This window comes from Hyla sarda, chromosome 13, assembly GCF_029499605.1.
Source record: "Hyla sarda isolate aHylSar1 chromosome 13, aHylSar1.hap1, whole genome shotgun sequence".
Lineage (NCBI taxonomy): Eukaryota > Metazoa > Chordata > Amphibia > Anura > Hylidae > Hyla > Hyla sarda.
The window spans coordinates 25,248-41,235 of NC_079201.1; the positions used below are offsets into that span (position 1 = coordinate 25,248).

Sequence of the window (15,988 nt, forward strand, 5' to 3'; positions counted from 1 at the left end):
AGACGGGGGTCCCTGACTGCAGGTCCAGGCACACCAGGGGGACCCCCAATATCCCCATACACAGGCCGAACAACGAACCCCCGTATAGACGGCCATAACTTAATCTACAGACACTCCACAGAAATGGCGCCACCCCGCTCCTCAGGTTGTGTCTGGAATTGCAGCTTATTGAAGCGAGCAGAGCTGTAATACCACACACAACCTGAAGACAGGGGCGGCGCTGATTCAGGCAGGATATTATTGCGCCATTTCTGTGGGGTGGCTGCAACCCTATGGGTGCCTGTACTTTGGGTGGTGGGCTCCTGAATGGGTTCACTGTTCAGCTGGTGTATGGAAATATTGGGGGGGGGGGCATCATTTTTTTCTTCATTGCGTCTTTATTTTATTTTTTATTAAAATTTCATGTTTTTTCTTTACTTTTTCCGGAATATTATTTTTTTTTCTTGAATCCTTTTCTACTTCATATTTTTTTTTGTTTTGTTGCTATTTTTGTTTTGTGTTTTTTGTTTTGGTTTTCTGGAATTTAGTTTTTCTTTTTCGTGTGTTTTTTTTTTAGCCACAAACAGGGGGCGTTGGCGCGCGGGGGGGAAGCCATAATGTAAATTATTTAAACTTTAGAGAAGCGAGGGGTCCGGCATTAATAGAACTTCCCAGCGTCCCCCGCTCCCCGTGTAACCGACACTGACAGACCCCGACAGCTGCGGCCGCCCGGCCCCTTCTCCAATCTCAGCCGCCACCTCCCAGACACCAGAGCCCAGGAGGCGACAGGACGAAGAGGACGAGACCCCCGGAGCAGAGACCCCTGCGGACCCCACCATGAAGGAGCTGAAGGCCCTGAAGATCCGCGTCACCTTCTGCATCATCCTGGTCGGGGTGTCCCTCATGTTGGCCGCCGTGATGAGCGACCACTGGGCCGTCATGACCCCCATGGTGGACGACTACGACGAGCCCTGCGAGATGGCGCACTTCGGCCTGTGGCGGCTGTGCACCAAGAAGATCTTCGTGGAAGGGATCGACGTGGTCAGCAAACCCTGCGGACCCCTCAGTTCACCGGGAGGTAGGTGGCCGGGGGGGGCGGCGAAGGGCCGCACACTGACCGCCATGGTCAACAGAGAATCCCCATTGGGCTTCCAACTGTAACATTGTGTCCACTTGGTCTCCACGGCAACACTGGATACATTGTATAGTACATCGCACTTCTACTGGATTCTGATTGGTCACTGCAGGGAATGTGCTCAGTTTTTTTTTTATAGTGTAGTTGCAAAACTACAACTCCCAGCATGCCCGGACAGCCGTTGGCTGTCCGGGCATGCTGGGAGTTGTAGTTTCGCAACATCTGGAGGTCCAGTCACTGACCCAGGATCAGGACAGGCCCAATCACTGCTGAGCATTCGTTACAGTTGTATCCACTTATTCGTCACAATGTGCCAGCGCAGGTATGGTCTAGATTGGATACAATAGGATGGGGTCAGGACGGGTTCCTTCTATTCACTGACAGGAAGCAGAAACTAGGTACATGAGTAATGGACGCAGCACAATGCCCAGTATAACTTCCTAAACGTCAGCCCCCCCCCGAAAAACCAATAGAGAAGGTCTGGTGCAATGTGGCCCCGGCCCAGCTGCTGGGAGCGCTCAGAACTCCTGTCCACCTGCCAGACCCCGGGGGAGGGGAGCCCACCTATACACTGCACAGTACAACTACTGGATATACATACACTGCACAGTACAACTACTGTACATACAGACACTGCACAGTACAACTACTGTACATACAGACACTGCACAGTACAACTACTGTACATACATACACTGCACAGTACAACTACTGTACATACATACACTGCACAGTACAACTACTGTACATACATACACTGCACAGTACAACTACTGTACATACATACATACACTGCACAGTACAACTACTGGATATACAGACACTGCACAGTACAACTACTGTACATACATACACTGCACAGTACAACTACTGTACATACATACACTGCACAGTACAACTACTGTACATACATACACTGCACAGTACAACTACTGTACATACATACACTGCACAGTACAACTACTGTACATATACTGCACAGTACAACTACTGTATATACATACACTGCACAGTACAACTACTGTACATACATACACTGCACAGTACAACTACTGGATATACAGACACTGCACAGTACAACTACTGTACATACATACACTGCACAGTACAACTACTGTACATACATACACTGCACAGTACAACTACTGTACATACATACACTGCACAGTACAACTACTGTACATACATACACTGCACAGTACAACTACTGTACATACATACACTGCACAGTACAACTACTGTACATATACTGCACAGTACAACTACTGTATATACATACACTGCACAGTACAACTACTGTACATACATACACTGCACAGTACAACTACTGTACATACATACACTGCACAGTACAACTACTGGATATACAGACACTGCACAGTACAACTACTGTACATACATACACTGCACAGTACAACTACTGTACATATACTGCACAGTACAACTACTGTATATACATACACTGCACAGTACAACTACTGTACATACATACACTGCACAGTACAACTACTGTACATACATACACTGCACAGTACAACTACTGGATATACAGACACTGCACAGTACAACTGCTGTACATACATACACTGCACAGTACAACTGCTGTACATACATACACTGCACAGTACAACTACTGTACATACATACACTGCACAGTACAACTACTGTACATACATACACTGCACAGTACAACTACTGTACATACATACACTGCACAGTACAACTACTGTACATATACTGCACAGTACAACTACTGTATATACATACACTGCACAGTACAACTACTGTACATACATACACTGCACAGTACAACTACTGTACATACATACACTGCACAGTACAACTACTGGATATACAGACACTGCACAGTACAACTACTGTACATACATACACTGCACAGTACAACTACTGTACATACATACACTGCACAGTACAACTACTGTACATACATACACTGCACAGTACAACTACTGTACATACATACACTGCACAGTACAACTACTGTACATATACTGCACAGTACAACTACTGTATATACATACACTGCACAGTACAACTACTGTACATACATACACTGCACAGTACAACTACTGTACATACATACACTGCACAGTACAACTACTGTACATACATACACTGCACAGTACAACCACTGTACATACATACACTGCACAGTACAACTACTGGATATACAGACACTGCACAGTACAACTACTGTACATATACTGCACAGTACAACTACTGTACATACATACACTGCACAGTACAACTACTGTACATATACTGCACAGTACAACTACTGTATATACATACACTGCACAGTACAACTACTGTACATATACTGCACAGTACAACTACTGTATATACATACACTGCACAGTACAACTACTGTACATACATACACTGCACAGTACAACTACTGTATATACATACACTGCACAGTACAACTACTGTACATACATACACTGCACAGTACAACTGCTGTACATACATACACTGCACAGTACAACTACTGTACATACATACACTGCACAGTACAACTACTGTACATACATACACTGCACAGTACAACTACTGTACATACATACACTGCACAGTACAACTACTGTACATATACTGCACAGTACAACTACTGTATATACATACACTGCACAGTACAACTACTGTACATACATACACTGCACAGTACAACTACTGTACATACATACACTGCACAGTACAACTACTGGATATACAGACACTGCACAGTACAACTACTGTACATACATACACTGCACAGTACAACTACTGTACATACATACACTGCACAGTACAACTACTGTACATACATACACTGCACAGTACAACTACTGTACATACATACACTGCACAGTACAACTACTGTACATATACTGCACAGTACAACTACTGTATATACATACACTGCACAGTACAACTACTGTACATACATACACTGCACAGTACAACTACTGTACATACATACACTGCACAGTACAACTACTGGATATACAGACACTGCACAGTACAACTACTGTACATACATACACTGCACAGTACAACTACTGTACATATACTGCACAGTACAACTACTGTATATACATACACTGCACAGTACAACTACTGTACATACATACACTGCACAGTACAACTACTGTACATACATACACTGCACAGTACAACTACTGGATATACAGACACTGCACAGTACAACTACTGTACATACATACACTGCACAGTACAACCACTGTACATACATACACTGCACAGTACAACTACTGGATATACAGACACTGCACAGTACAACTACTGTACATATACTGCACAGTACAACTACTGTACATACATACACTGCACAGTACAACTACTGTACATATACTGCACAGTACAACTACTGTATATACATACACTGCACAGTACAACTACTGTACATACATACACTGCACAGTACAACTACTGTATATACATACACTGCACAGTACAACTACTGTACATACATACACTGCACAGTACAACTACTGTATATACATACACTGCACAGTAAAACTACTGTATATACAGACACTGCACAGTACAACCACTGTACATACATACACTGCACAGTACAACTACTGTATATACATACACTGCACAGTAAAACTACTGTATATACAGACACTGCACAGTACAACCACTGTACATACATACACTGCACAGTACAACTACCATACATACGGACACTGCACAGTACTACTTCTATATACACGGCTGCTACACAGCATCACTTCTGTATGTACAAACAAGACATAGCATACACTGCACAGTAGCACTTCTCTGGCCCTGTATACACTGCACAGTAGCACTTCTCTGGCCCTGTATACACTGCACAGTAGCACTTCTCTGGCCCTGTATTCACTGCACAGTAGCACTTCTCTGGCCCTGTATACACTGCTCAGTAGCACTTCTCTGGCCCTGTATACACTGCACAGTAGCACTTTCTCTATCCCTGTATACACTGCACAGTAGCACTTCTCTGGCTCTGTATACACTGCACAGTAGCACTTCTCTGGCCCTGTATACACTGCACAGTAGCACTTCTCTGGCCCTGTATACACTGCACAGTAGCACTTCTCTGGCCCTGTATACACTGCACAGTAGCACTTCTCTGGCCCTGTATACACTGCTCAGTAGCACTTCTCTGGCCCTGTATACACTGCACAGTAGCACTTTCTCTATCCCTGTATACACTGCACAGTAGCACTTCTCTGGCCCTGTATACACTGCTCAGTAGCACTTCTCTGGCCCTGTATACACTGCACAGTAGCACTTCTCTGGCCCTGTATACACTGCACAGTAGCACTTCTCTATCCCTGTATACACTGCACAGTAGCACTTCTCTGGTCCTGTATACACTGCACAGTAGCACTTCTCTGGTCCTGTATACACTGCACAGTAGCACTTCTCTGGCTCTGTATACACTGCACAGTAACACTTCTCTGGCTCTGTATACACTGCACAGTAGCAATTCTCTATCCCTGTATACACTGCACAGTAGCACTTCTCTGGCCCTGTATACAATGCACAGTAGCAATTCTCTATCCCTGTAAACACTGCACAGTAGCACTTCTTTTGCCCTGTATACACTGCTCAGTAGCACTTCTCTATCCCTGTATACACTGCACAGCAGCACTTCTCTGGCCCTGTATACACTGCTCAGTAGCACTTATCTGGCCCTGTATACACTGCACAGTAGCACTTCTCTGGTCCTGTATACACTGCACAGTAGCACTTCTCTGGTCCTGTATACACTGCACAGTAGCACATCTCTGGCTCTGTATACACTGCACAGTAACACTTCTCTGGCTCTGTATACACTGCACAGTAGCAATTCTCTATCCCTGTATACACTGCACAGTAGCACTTCTCTGGCCCTGTATACAATGCAGAGTAGCAATTCTCTATCCCTGTATACACTGCACAGTAGCACTTCTCTGGTCCTGTATACACTGCACAGTAGCACATCTCTGGCTCTGTATACACTGCACAGTAACACTTCTCTGGCTCTGTATACACTGCACAGTAGCAATTCTCTATCCCTGTATACACTGCACAGTAGCACTTCTCTGGCCCTGTATACACTGCACAGTAACACTTCTCTGGCCCTGTATACACTGCACAGTAGCACTTCTCTGGCCCTGTATACAATGCACAGTAGCAATTCTCTATCCCTGTATACACTGCACAGTAGCACTTCTCTGGCCCTGTATACACTGCACAGTAGCACTTCTCTGACCCTGTATACACTGCACAGTAGCACTTCTCTGGCCCTGTATACACTGCACAGTAGCACTTCTCTGGCCCTGTATACACTGCACAGTAGCACTTCTCTGGTCCTGTATACACTGCACAGTAGCACTTCTCTGGTCCTGTATACACTGCACAGTAGCACTTCTCTGGCCCTGTATACACTGCACAGTAGCACTTCTCTGGCCCTGTATACACTGCTCAGTAGCACTTCTCTGGCCCTGTATACACTGCACAGTAGCACTTTCTCTATCCCTGTATACACTGCACAGTAGCACTTCTCTGGCCCTGTATACACTGCTCAGTAGCACTTCTCTGGCCCTGTATACACTGCACAGTAGCACTTCTCTGGCCCTGTATACACTGCACAGTAGCACTTCTCTATCCCTGTATACACTGCACAGTAGCAATTCTCTATCCCTGTATACACTGCACAGTAGCACTTCTCTGGCCCTGTATACACTGCACAGTAGCACTTCTCTGACCCTGTATACACTGCACAGTAGCACTTCTCTGGCCCTGTATACACTGCACAGTAGCACTTCTCTGGCCCTGTATACACTGCACAGTAGCACTTCTCTGGCCCTGTATACACTGCACAGTAGCACTTCTCTGGCCCTGTATACACTGCACAGTAGCACTTCTCTGGTCCTGTATACACTGCACAGTAGCACTTCTCTGGTCCTGTATACACTGCACAGTAGCACTTCTCTGGTCCTGTATACACTGCACAGTACTACTATCATGATCTTTAGAACATCTTTTTTGAATTGGTCCTAAATTCTGCACCGAATCCTCCTGGGGACACAAAGCTCAAAACCCCCAGCTCATCAGATACACCAGGGGGCGCTCCGGTGACACAGCAGGGCAAATAGTATAATTACTGTGAGGTCACAGGGTGAGAGTTATATAGTGGAGGAGCAGGGTCCACAGCAGTACAGAGTATATCAGGAGAGGAGTGTACTGATCATGTGGAGGTCACAGGGTGAGGGTTATATAGTGGAGGAGCAGGGTCCACAGCAGTACAGAGTATTTCAGGAGAGGAGTGTACTGATCATGTGGAGGTCACAGGGTGAGAGTTATATAGTGGAGGAGCAGGGTCCACAGCAGTACAGAGTATTTCAGGAGAGGAGTGTGCTGATCATGTGGAGGTCACAGGGTGAGAGTTATATAGTGGAGGAGCAGGGTCCACAGCAGTACAGAGTATATCAGGAGAGGAGTGTACTGATCATATGGGTGAGAGTTATACTCTGTACTGCTGTGGACCCTGCTCCTCCACTATATCACTCTTACCCTGTGACCTCCACATGATCAGTACACTCCTCTCCTGAAATACTCTGTACTGCTGTGGACCCTGCTCCTCCACTATATATCAGGAGAGGAGTGTTCTGATCATGTGGAGGTCACAGGGGGAGTGTTATATAGTGGAGGAGCAGGATCCACAGCAGTACAGAGTATTTCAGGAGAGGAGTGTACTGATCATATGGAGGTCACAGGGTGAGAGTGATATAGTGGAGGAGCAGGATCCACAGCAGTACAGAGTATTTCAGGAGAAGAGTGTACTGATCATGTGGGAGGTCACAGGGTGAGAGTTATATAGTGGAGGAGCAGGGTCCACAGCAGTACAGAGTATTTCAGGAGAGGAGTGTACTGATCATGTGGAGGTCACAGGGTAAGAGTGATATAGTGGAGGAGCAGGGTCCACAGCAGTACAGAGTATTTCAGGAGAGGAGTGTACTGATCATGTGGAGATCACAGGAGTGAGAGTTATATAGTGGAGGAGCAGGGTCCACAGCAGTACAGAGTATTTCAGGAGAGGAGTGTACTGATCATATGGAAGTCACAGGATGAGAGTTATATAGTGGAGGAGCAGTGTCCACAGCAGTACAGAGTATACAGGAGAGGAGTGTGCTGATCATGTGGGAGGTCACAGGGTGAGAGTTATATAGTGGAGGGGCAGGGTCCACAGCAGTACAGAGTATTTCAGGAGAGGAGTGTACTGATCATATGGAAGTCACAGGATGAGAGTTATATAGTGGAGGGGCAGGGTCCACAGCAGTACAGAGTATACAGGAGAGGAGTGTACTAATCATGTGGAGGTCACAGGGTGAGAGTTATATAGTGGAGGGGCAGGGTCCACAGCAGTACAGAGTATTTCAGGAGAGGAGTGTACTGATCATGTGGAGGTCACAGGGTGAGAGTTATATAGTGGAGGAGCAGGGTCCACAGCAGTACAGAGTATAGAGGAGAGGAGTGTACTGATCATGTGGAGGTCACAGGGTGAGGGTTATATAGTGGAGGAGCAGGGTCCACAGCAGTACAGAGTATTTCAGGAGAGTAGTGTACTGATCATGTGGAGGTCACAGGGTGAGAGTTATATAGTAGAGGAGCAGGGTCCACAGCAGTACAGAGTATTTCAGGACAGGTGACGATCAGTAAATCCTGATTTTGGTGATGGACGCCCTAGGAATAATAATTTTATGCCTCCATATAAATTCCGGCCATTGCTCCCTGGCACGCTGTGCTCATTAACCCCGTAATGTGAGATGTCTCACACAATGCGCCCATCATTCTATCAGGACTGTGAGTGGCACCTGGCGTTCTGTATAGGATCACTTACACGGCTCCGCCCCCACACGGGTGACTTGGGCCATGGGGTGGTCACATGACCTCGTGCGACCCCTGACACCTGTTGTGTAGTGTAAGACCCCCATCATCCAGGGAAGGGACCCCCAGCCCTGAGAGCTGCAGCTGCCAGAGGAGCAGAATTTATTGCAGCTCTAATAATAATCCCATAAAACGTGGCACGCCACGACTGTGACTGACAGCGACAGAGCGGGGACCCCCAGCCCCCCGACCCCGCTATACACTGAGGGTTATATATAACACATGATAGCTGGGCCACACCACTGGTTACCTCGCTATTGTCCTCTGTTGTCAGCCACCATGATCACACGAATGGTGAAGGGGGATCTGGTCACATGATCAGGAGTGAACACCATAGGTGGAGCAAGTACCCCCCCCCCCTGTTGCAGGCAGGTGCTGCTATATACATAAGGGTTTCCCAGCCTCCAGTGCAGGAGCTCAGGTGTTGTAAATGGTAGAAGCAGAGCCGTCCTTTATAGGGGTTATCAAGGTTTTTTTTTTTTAAATAGGCGCTTTCTCCAAAACAACAGTGTTACAACCCGGTGCCATTTAATGGAACCAGGGCGCCTCCAGCTGTTAAAAAACTACAACTCCCAGCATTCCAGGACAGCAACAGACCATGATGCTTTGCAGTTGTATATATCTTTAAGGCTTAGACCAGTATTTCTCTACCAGGGGGTCTCCAGATTTAGCAAAACCACAACTCCCAGAATGCCAGAAGTTGTACTTTTGCAACAGCTGGGGGTACCTTGGTTGGGAAACCCCGCTGTAGAGGATGAAAAGGTAGCTTACATTAAACAGGCAGTTGCCGGACTACAACTCCCAGCATGCCCGGACAGCATTTGGCTGTTTTGACATGCTGGGAGTTGTAGTTTTGCAACAGCTGGAGGCATACTGGTAGAGAAACACTGGTCTAAGCCCTGACTATAGCTACAGCTGCAAAGCATCATGGTCTCCAATTCATCAATAGTGTTTTACTGATGGTGTAATGCACCAGTTCAGCCACCGGGGGTGCACTTCCATTGCCCGAGTTAGTGTGGACACCGAGGGGAAGAGTTCGCCCATCACAACCCCCCCCCCCCCCGTCAGCGACAACAGCCGGGTGTAAGACAATACCCTGCTAATGAATGGGGATTTGTCCTGATAACATAATGATAATAATGGAGGGGGTCTGGACATGTCGGAATGTGACCAGTCAGCAAATGGGGGGAACCGGCTCCACATTATGTTACCAGAATTCTTATGGGGGGGGCCTTCAGGACTTGGAGATCCCCCCCCCATATTAAGTCCCGCCCATTTATACGGTTTCTATCCGCCATAGAGGCGTTCAGGTGGCCGCGGGTCGATGGCGAAGGTTTAAGACGCCGTTTCTGCCCCTTTAACCTCCTCACATCCCAGTCATGTTGTCATCTGCTCGTTGAAAAAGCTAAAAATATTGCGAGGAGGCGAATCCGAGGGGGAGGGGTGACGTGATGGGATGCGACAGCTCGTGTTTTCTGCGGCCCCGGAATCCTGCAATAGCAGTAATGAAGCAGAAAACCTGCAGGAAATGTGTGAGGATCCGGCAGCTGCTGGGAGCGGTGAGAGTGGCGGTCTGCGCCGTAATACCAGGGACTATTTATACTCACCGCGTAGGAAATTAATCGCTGGACAGATTCCGATCTGGTTTTCATCCCAATATATAAAAAAAAAAGAAGAGAAAAAGCATTAAATCATCGAAGAATTGTGTCAATAATGTATCCACACAAGCAGCAACATTCAACCTAATACAATATAAATCCTGTACTTACCACAAGCTGGAGCAGGGGGCGCTGTGCAGGATGATTCTCCATGCACCACCTCCCTTTGGCCTCTAGTTGTTGCAGTTTCTCTCACCCACAATGCAGCTGGTCAGTCAGTGACTGACTCGTCTTCCTCCAGCTGTCGCAGAACTACAACTCCAAGCATGCCCGGACATTAGTTGTGTGTTCACAAGTTTTCCCTTGGTCCGAACAGCAGCACAATAAGGGGGGGGGGGGGATTCTTAGGACATAAGACCATCCCCTGCAGGTATATACCCGCCCCTTACAGGTATAAACCTGTCCCCTACAGTGTACTGTATACCCACCACTACAGTATATACCCGCCTCTATAGGTATATACACCCAGTTTCTTGCCCTTGGGTCAGCAGGACACACACCATCTCCCCACTTTCTTTTTACCGACCTTCTTTATTCCATTCCCTTACTCCCCGCAGCAGCACAATGATGGGGGGATGGGTGTCTTACTGTGCTGGGGAGAGTAAGGGAAGCTGTAATGTGATGCTGAGATACTTCATGTCAGACTGAGATACTTCTTGTGAGGCTGAGATACTTCCCGTGATACGGAGCCTCTACTTTCTCTTCCAGATGTTAACTGCTCGTACTTCAAGCATTTCACGTCTGGAGAAAACACTGAGATTGTGCAGGTCACCACCCAGAAAGGTAAGTGTGTGTGGGTCTGTGGTACACGGGGTGAGTGTCTGTGGGTCTGGAGTACACGGGGTGAGTATCTGAGGGTCTGCGGTACACTAAGTGAGTGTCTGAAGGTCTGGGGTACACGGGGTGAGTGTCTGTGGGTCTGGGTTACACGGGGTGAGTGTGGGTCTGGGGTACACGGGGTGAGTATCTGAGGGTCTGGGTTACACGGTGTTAGTGTCTGGGGTACACGGTGCGAGTGTCTGAGGGTCTGGAGTACATGGAGTGAGTGTCTAAGGGTCTGGGGTACACTAAGTGAGTGTCTGAAGGTCTGGGGTACACGGGGTGAGTGTCCGTGGGTCTGGGGTACACGGGGTGAGTGTCTGAGTCTGGGGTACACGGGGTGAGTATCTGAGGTACAAGGGGTGAGTGTCTGTGGGTCTGGGGTACACGGGGTGAGTATCTGAGGGTCTGGGGTACAAGGGTGAGTGTCTGTGGGTCTGGGGTACAAGGGGTGAGTGTCTGGGGTACAAGGGGTGAGTATCTGAGGGTCTGGGGTACAAGGGGTGAGTGTCTGTGGGTCTGGGGTACACGGGGTGAGTATCTGTGGGTCTGGGGTACAAGGGGTGAGTGTCTGTGGGTCTGGGGTACACGGGGCGAGTGTCTGTGGGTCTGGGGTACACAGGGTGAGTATCTGAGGGTCTGGGGTACACGGGGTGAGTGTCTGTGGGTCTGGGGTACAAGGGGTGAGTGTCTGTGGGTCTGGGGTACAAGGGGTGAGTATCTGAGGGTCTGGGGTACACGGAGTGAGTGTCTGTGGGTCTGGGGTACAAGGGGTGAGTGTCTGTGGGTCTGGGGTACACGGGGTAAGTATCTGTGGGTCTGGGGTACACGGGGCGAGTGTCTGTGGGTCTGGGGTACACAGGGTGAGTATCTGAGGGTCTGGGGTACACGGGGTGTGTCTGTGGGTCTGGGGTACACGGGGTGAGTGTCTGTGGGTCTGGGGTACAAGGGGTGAGTGTCTGTGGGTCTGGGGTACAAGGGGTGAGTGTCTGTGGGTCTTGGATACACGGGGTGAGTGTCTGCGGGTCTGGGGTACAAGGGGTGAGTGTCTGTGGGTCTGGGGTACACGGGGTGAGTGTCTGCGGGTTTGGGGTACACGGGGTGAGTGTCTGTGGGTCTTGGATACACGGGGTGAGTGTCTGCGGGTCTGGGGTACACGGGGTGAGTGTCTGCGGGTCTGGGGTACACGGGGTGAGTGTCTGTGGGTCTGGGGTACACGGGGTGAGTGTCTGTGGGTCTGGGGTACACGGGGTGAGTTTCTGGTTTAGTCTATAACATACAATTAGGGTCCGGAGCAGGTAAAGGTGACATGATGGGGCATGTAGGAGGGGCAACTACTGAGGGGCTGGGGCAGAACCAGGGGACATTATTGGGCAAAATGGCAGTAAGTGAATATAACAGTGAGGGGTGGGGCCCTCTAGTGGTGGACACTGAGAATTGCGCTGTGTTCCTCCCGGCAGAGTACAGTATCTCCGCAGCAGCCATCGCCATCATCGGGGTGGGCTTCATGGCCATGGGCACCGTCTGCACCCTCCTCGCCTTCAACGACAAGCTGGACTACCTGCTGAAACCCGCCGGACTCTTCTACATGTTCTCAGGTGAGTCCAGCCCCGCCCCCTGCAGGGTCACACCCCCACACCTCATTATATAGACATATAGTCTGCAGAGTATTACACCCCATTATATATAGACATATAGGCTGCAGAGTATTACACCCCATTATATACAGACATATAGGCTGCAGAGTATTACACCCCATTATATATAGACATATAGTCTACAGAGTATTACACCCCATTATATACAGACATATAGCCTGCAGAGTATTACACCCCATTATATACAGACATATAGCCTGCAGAGTATTACACCCCATTATATACAGACATATATCCTGCAGATTATTACACCTCTGAAATCTATACAGATCTGCAGAACATCGCTCTGTCCTCTCTACCTCCTGATAGTGATATATTCAGCAGATTATTACACCTCTGACCTATCTGCAGATCTGCAGAACATCGCTCTGTCCTCTCCTCCTGATACATAATGATATATCCTGCAGATTATTACACCTCTGACCTCTCTACAGATCTGCAGAACATCACTCTGTCCTCTCTACCCAGTAGTGATATATCCTGCAGATTATTACACCGGTTGTGATCTTTCAGGGCTGTGTATGATCATCTCGGCGGAGGTCATCCGTCAGTCGGTGCACCGGATGATTGACAGTAAGGAGACGGTGTGGATTGAGTATTACTACTCCTGGTCGTTCGGCTGCGCCTGCGCGGCCTTCGTGCTGCTCTTCATCTGCGGGATCGCCCTGGTGCTCATCTCTCTTCCCCGGATGCCCAGGAACCCATGGGAGACTTGTATGGACGCGGAGCCGGAGATGTGAGAAGCCCCGCCCCCTGGATGATATAAGGGGAGGAGCTATGGGTGTGAAGGATGTTGTGAAACCCAGAGGACACACCTCCTCCTCACATATCTTCTCACTATAGATGATTTTTTTTACTGTATATAAAGATTGAACCTGATGGACGCCTCCCCCCTCAGCCACATGACGCCAGGGACAACTCCCATCATCCCTGCAGACCGCCTATAGGGCTCTATACAGACAATGACTTCAGCCGGCGCAGATGACAGATCCCCAGGGACTATCTTTTCTGAGGACCATAAATGCCCAGGATTTTTAAAGTGACCCTGCCCAAATCTCCGCAGACACTGACCCCAGGAGGGCGACACTGAGCCAATATAACAAGTGTCCTACAGTAGACTGCCCCCTCAAATATAGTGACAGACCCCTCCCATCTACTAGAAAATGCTACAGGCCCCTCCCACCTAAAGGAAAACACAACAAGCCCCTCCCTATTAGAAAATAAGACAGGTCCCTCCGAAGTGCCAGAAAATACTACATACCCCTCCAAACTTTAAGAAAAATAAAATACTACAAGCCCTCCCAACTAAAAATTAATAAATACTACAGCCCCCTCCACCTACTAGAAAATACTACAGTCTCCTCCCACCAACTTACAAACAAAATACTACAGAACCCTCCCACCTACAAGAAAGCTTAACAGGCCCCTCCCACCTACTAGAAAGCATAACAGGCCCCTCCCACCTACTAGAAAGCTTAACAGGCCCCTCCCACCTACTAGAAAGCATAACAGGCCCCTGCCCCTTATAGGCAAAAAGCCCCGGATGCCCCTCCCAACTGTAACACAACCTGATCATGCCCCTCCCATTTATAGGCCGACAGCCCAGGATGCCCCTCCCATTTATAGGCAGACAGCCCAGGATGCCCCTCCCATTTATAGGCAGACAGCCCAGGATGCCCCTCCCATTTATAGGCAGACAGCCCAGGATGCCCCTCCCATTTATAGGCAGACACACTTAGTGCACTAATGAGAAGTCTTATGAGGAATGAATAGTAAAGGGATGACTTGTGCCTGTATGTAGCAGGTGGGTCTGTCGGCGCCCCCCGCTGGTGTAATATTAACCCTCTCATAATCTTCATTAAACACTTGATGCTTTTGGAACTACTTCTTGTTGTGTCTATGGACCTTAGAGAAAACCATCACCTCCAGGAGAGGCCAAGACTACAGTAGCCTACCTCTCCACTACATAGACCTGTATTCTAATCTGCTGTACAGTAGACTGCCTCTCCACTACATAGACCAGTATTATCTGCTGTACAGTAGACTGCCTCTCCACTACATAGACCTGTATTCTTATCTGCTGTACAGTAGACTGCCTCTCCACTACATAGACCAGTATTATCTGCCGTACAGTAGACTACCTCTCCACTACAAAGACCTGTATTCTAATCTGCTGTACAGTAGACTGCCTCTCCACTACATAGACCTGTATTATCTGCTGTACAGTAGACTGCCTCTCCACTACATAGACCAGTATTATCTGCTGTACAGTAGACTGCCTCTCCACTACATAGACCAGTATTATCTGCTGTACAGTAGACTGCCTCTCCATTACAAAGACCTGTATTCTAATCTGCTGTACAGTAGACTGCCTCTCCACTACATAGACCTGTTTTATCTGCTGTACAGTAGACTGCCTCTCCACTACATAGACCAATATTATCTGCTGTACAGTAGACTGCCTCTCCACTACATAGACCAGTATTATCTGCTGTACAGTAGACTGCCTCTCCACTACATAGACCAGTATTATCTGCCGTATAGTAGACTGCCTCTCCCCTACATAGACCTGTATTCTTATCTGCTGTACAGTAGACTGCCTCTCCACTACATAGACCTGTATTCTTATCTGCTGTACAGTAGACTGCCTCTCCACTACATAGACCAGTATTATCTGCCGTACAGTAGACTGCCTCTCCACTACATAGACCAGTATTATTTGCTGTACAGTAGACTGCCTCTCCACTACATAGACCAGTATTCTTATCTGCTGTACAGTAAACTGCCTCTCC

The 15,988-nt window shown here is 48.1% G+C and overlaps 1 protein-coding gene across 1 annotated transcript; it reads left to right on the plus strand.

Annotated features, from left to right (window-relative positions):
• The first annotated feature begins 816 nt into the window (after window positions 1-816).
• CACNG1 (calcium voltage-gated channel auxiliary subunit gamma 1) lies at window positions 817-14,698 on the plus strand. Its single transcript, XM_056550237.1, has 4 exons — window positions 817-1,057; window positions 11,428-11,502; window positions 12,999-13,136; window positions 13,710-14,698. Exons 1-4 carry the CDS (start codon window positions 817-819, stop codon window positions 13,934-13,936), a joined length of 681 nt encoding a protein of 226 aa, XP_056406212.1. The 3' UTR covers window positions 13,937-14,698.
• Window positions 14,699-15,988: the final 1,290 nt, after the last annotated feature.

Coding starts and splice junctions, on each gene's coding strand:
- CACNG1 (XM_056550237.1), top strand. CDS start 817: ATGAAGGAGCTGAAGGCCCTGAAGATCCGCGTCACCTTCTGCATCATC. Junction 11,503..12,998: donor GCAGGTCACCACCCAGAAAG/GTAAGTGTGTGT, acceptor TCCTCCCGGCAG/AGTACAGTATCTCCGCAGCA. Junction 13,137..13,709: donor ACTCTTCTACATGTTCTCAG/GTGAGTCCAGCC, acceptor GTGATCTTTCAG/GGCTGTGTATGATCATCTCG.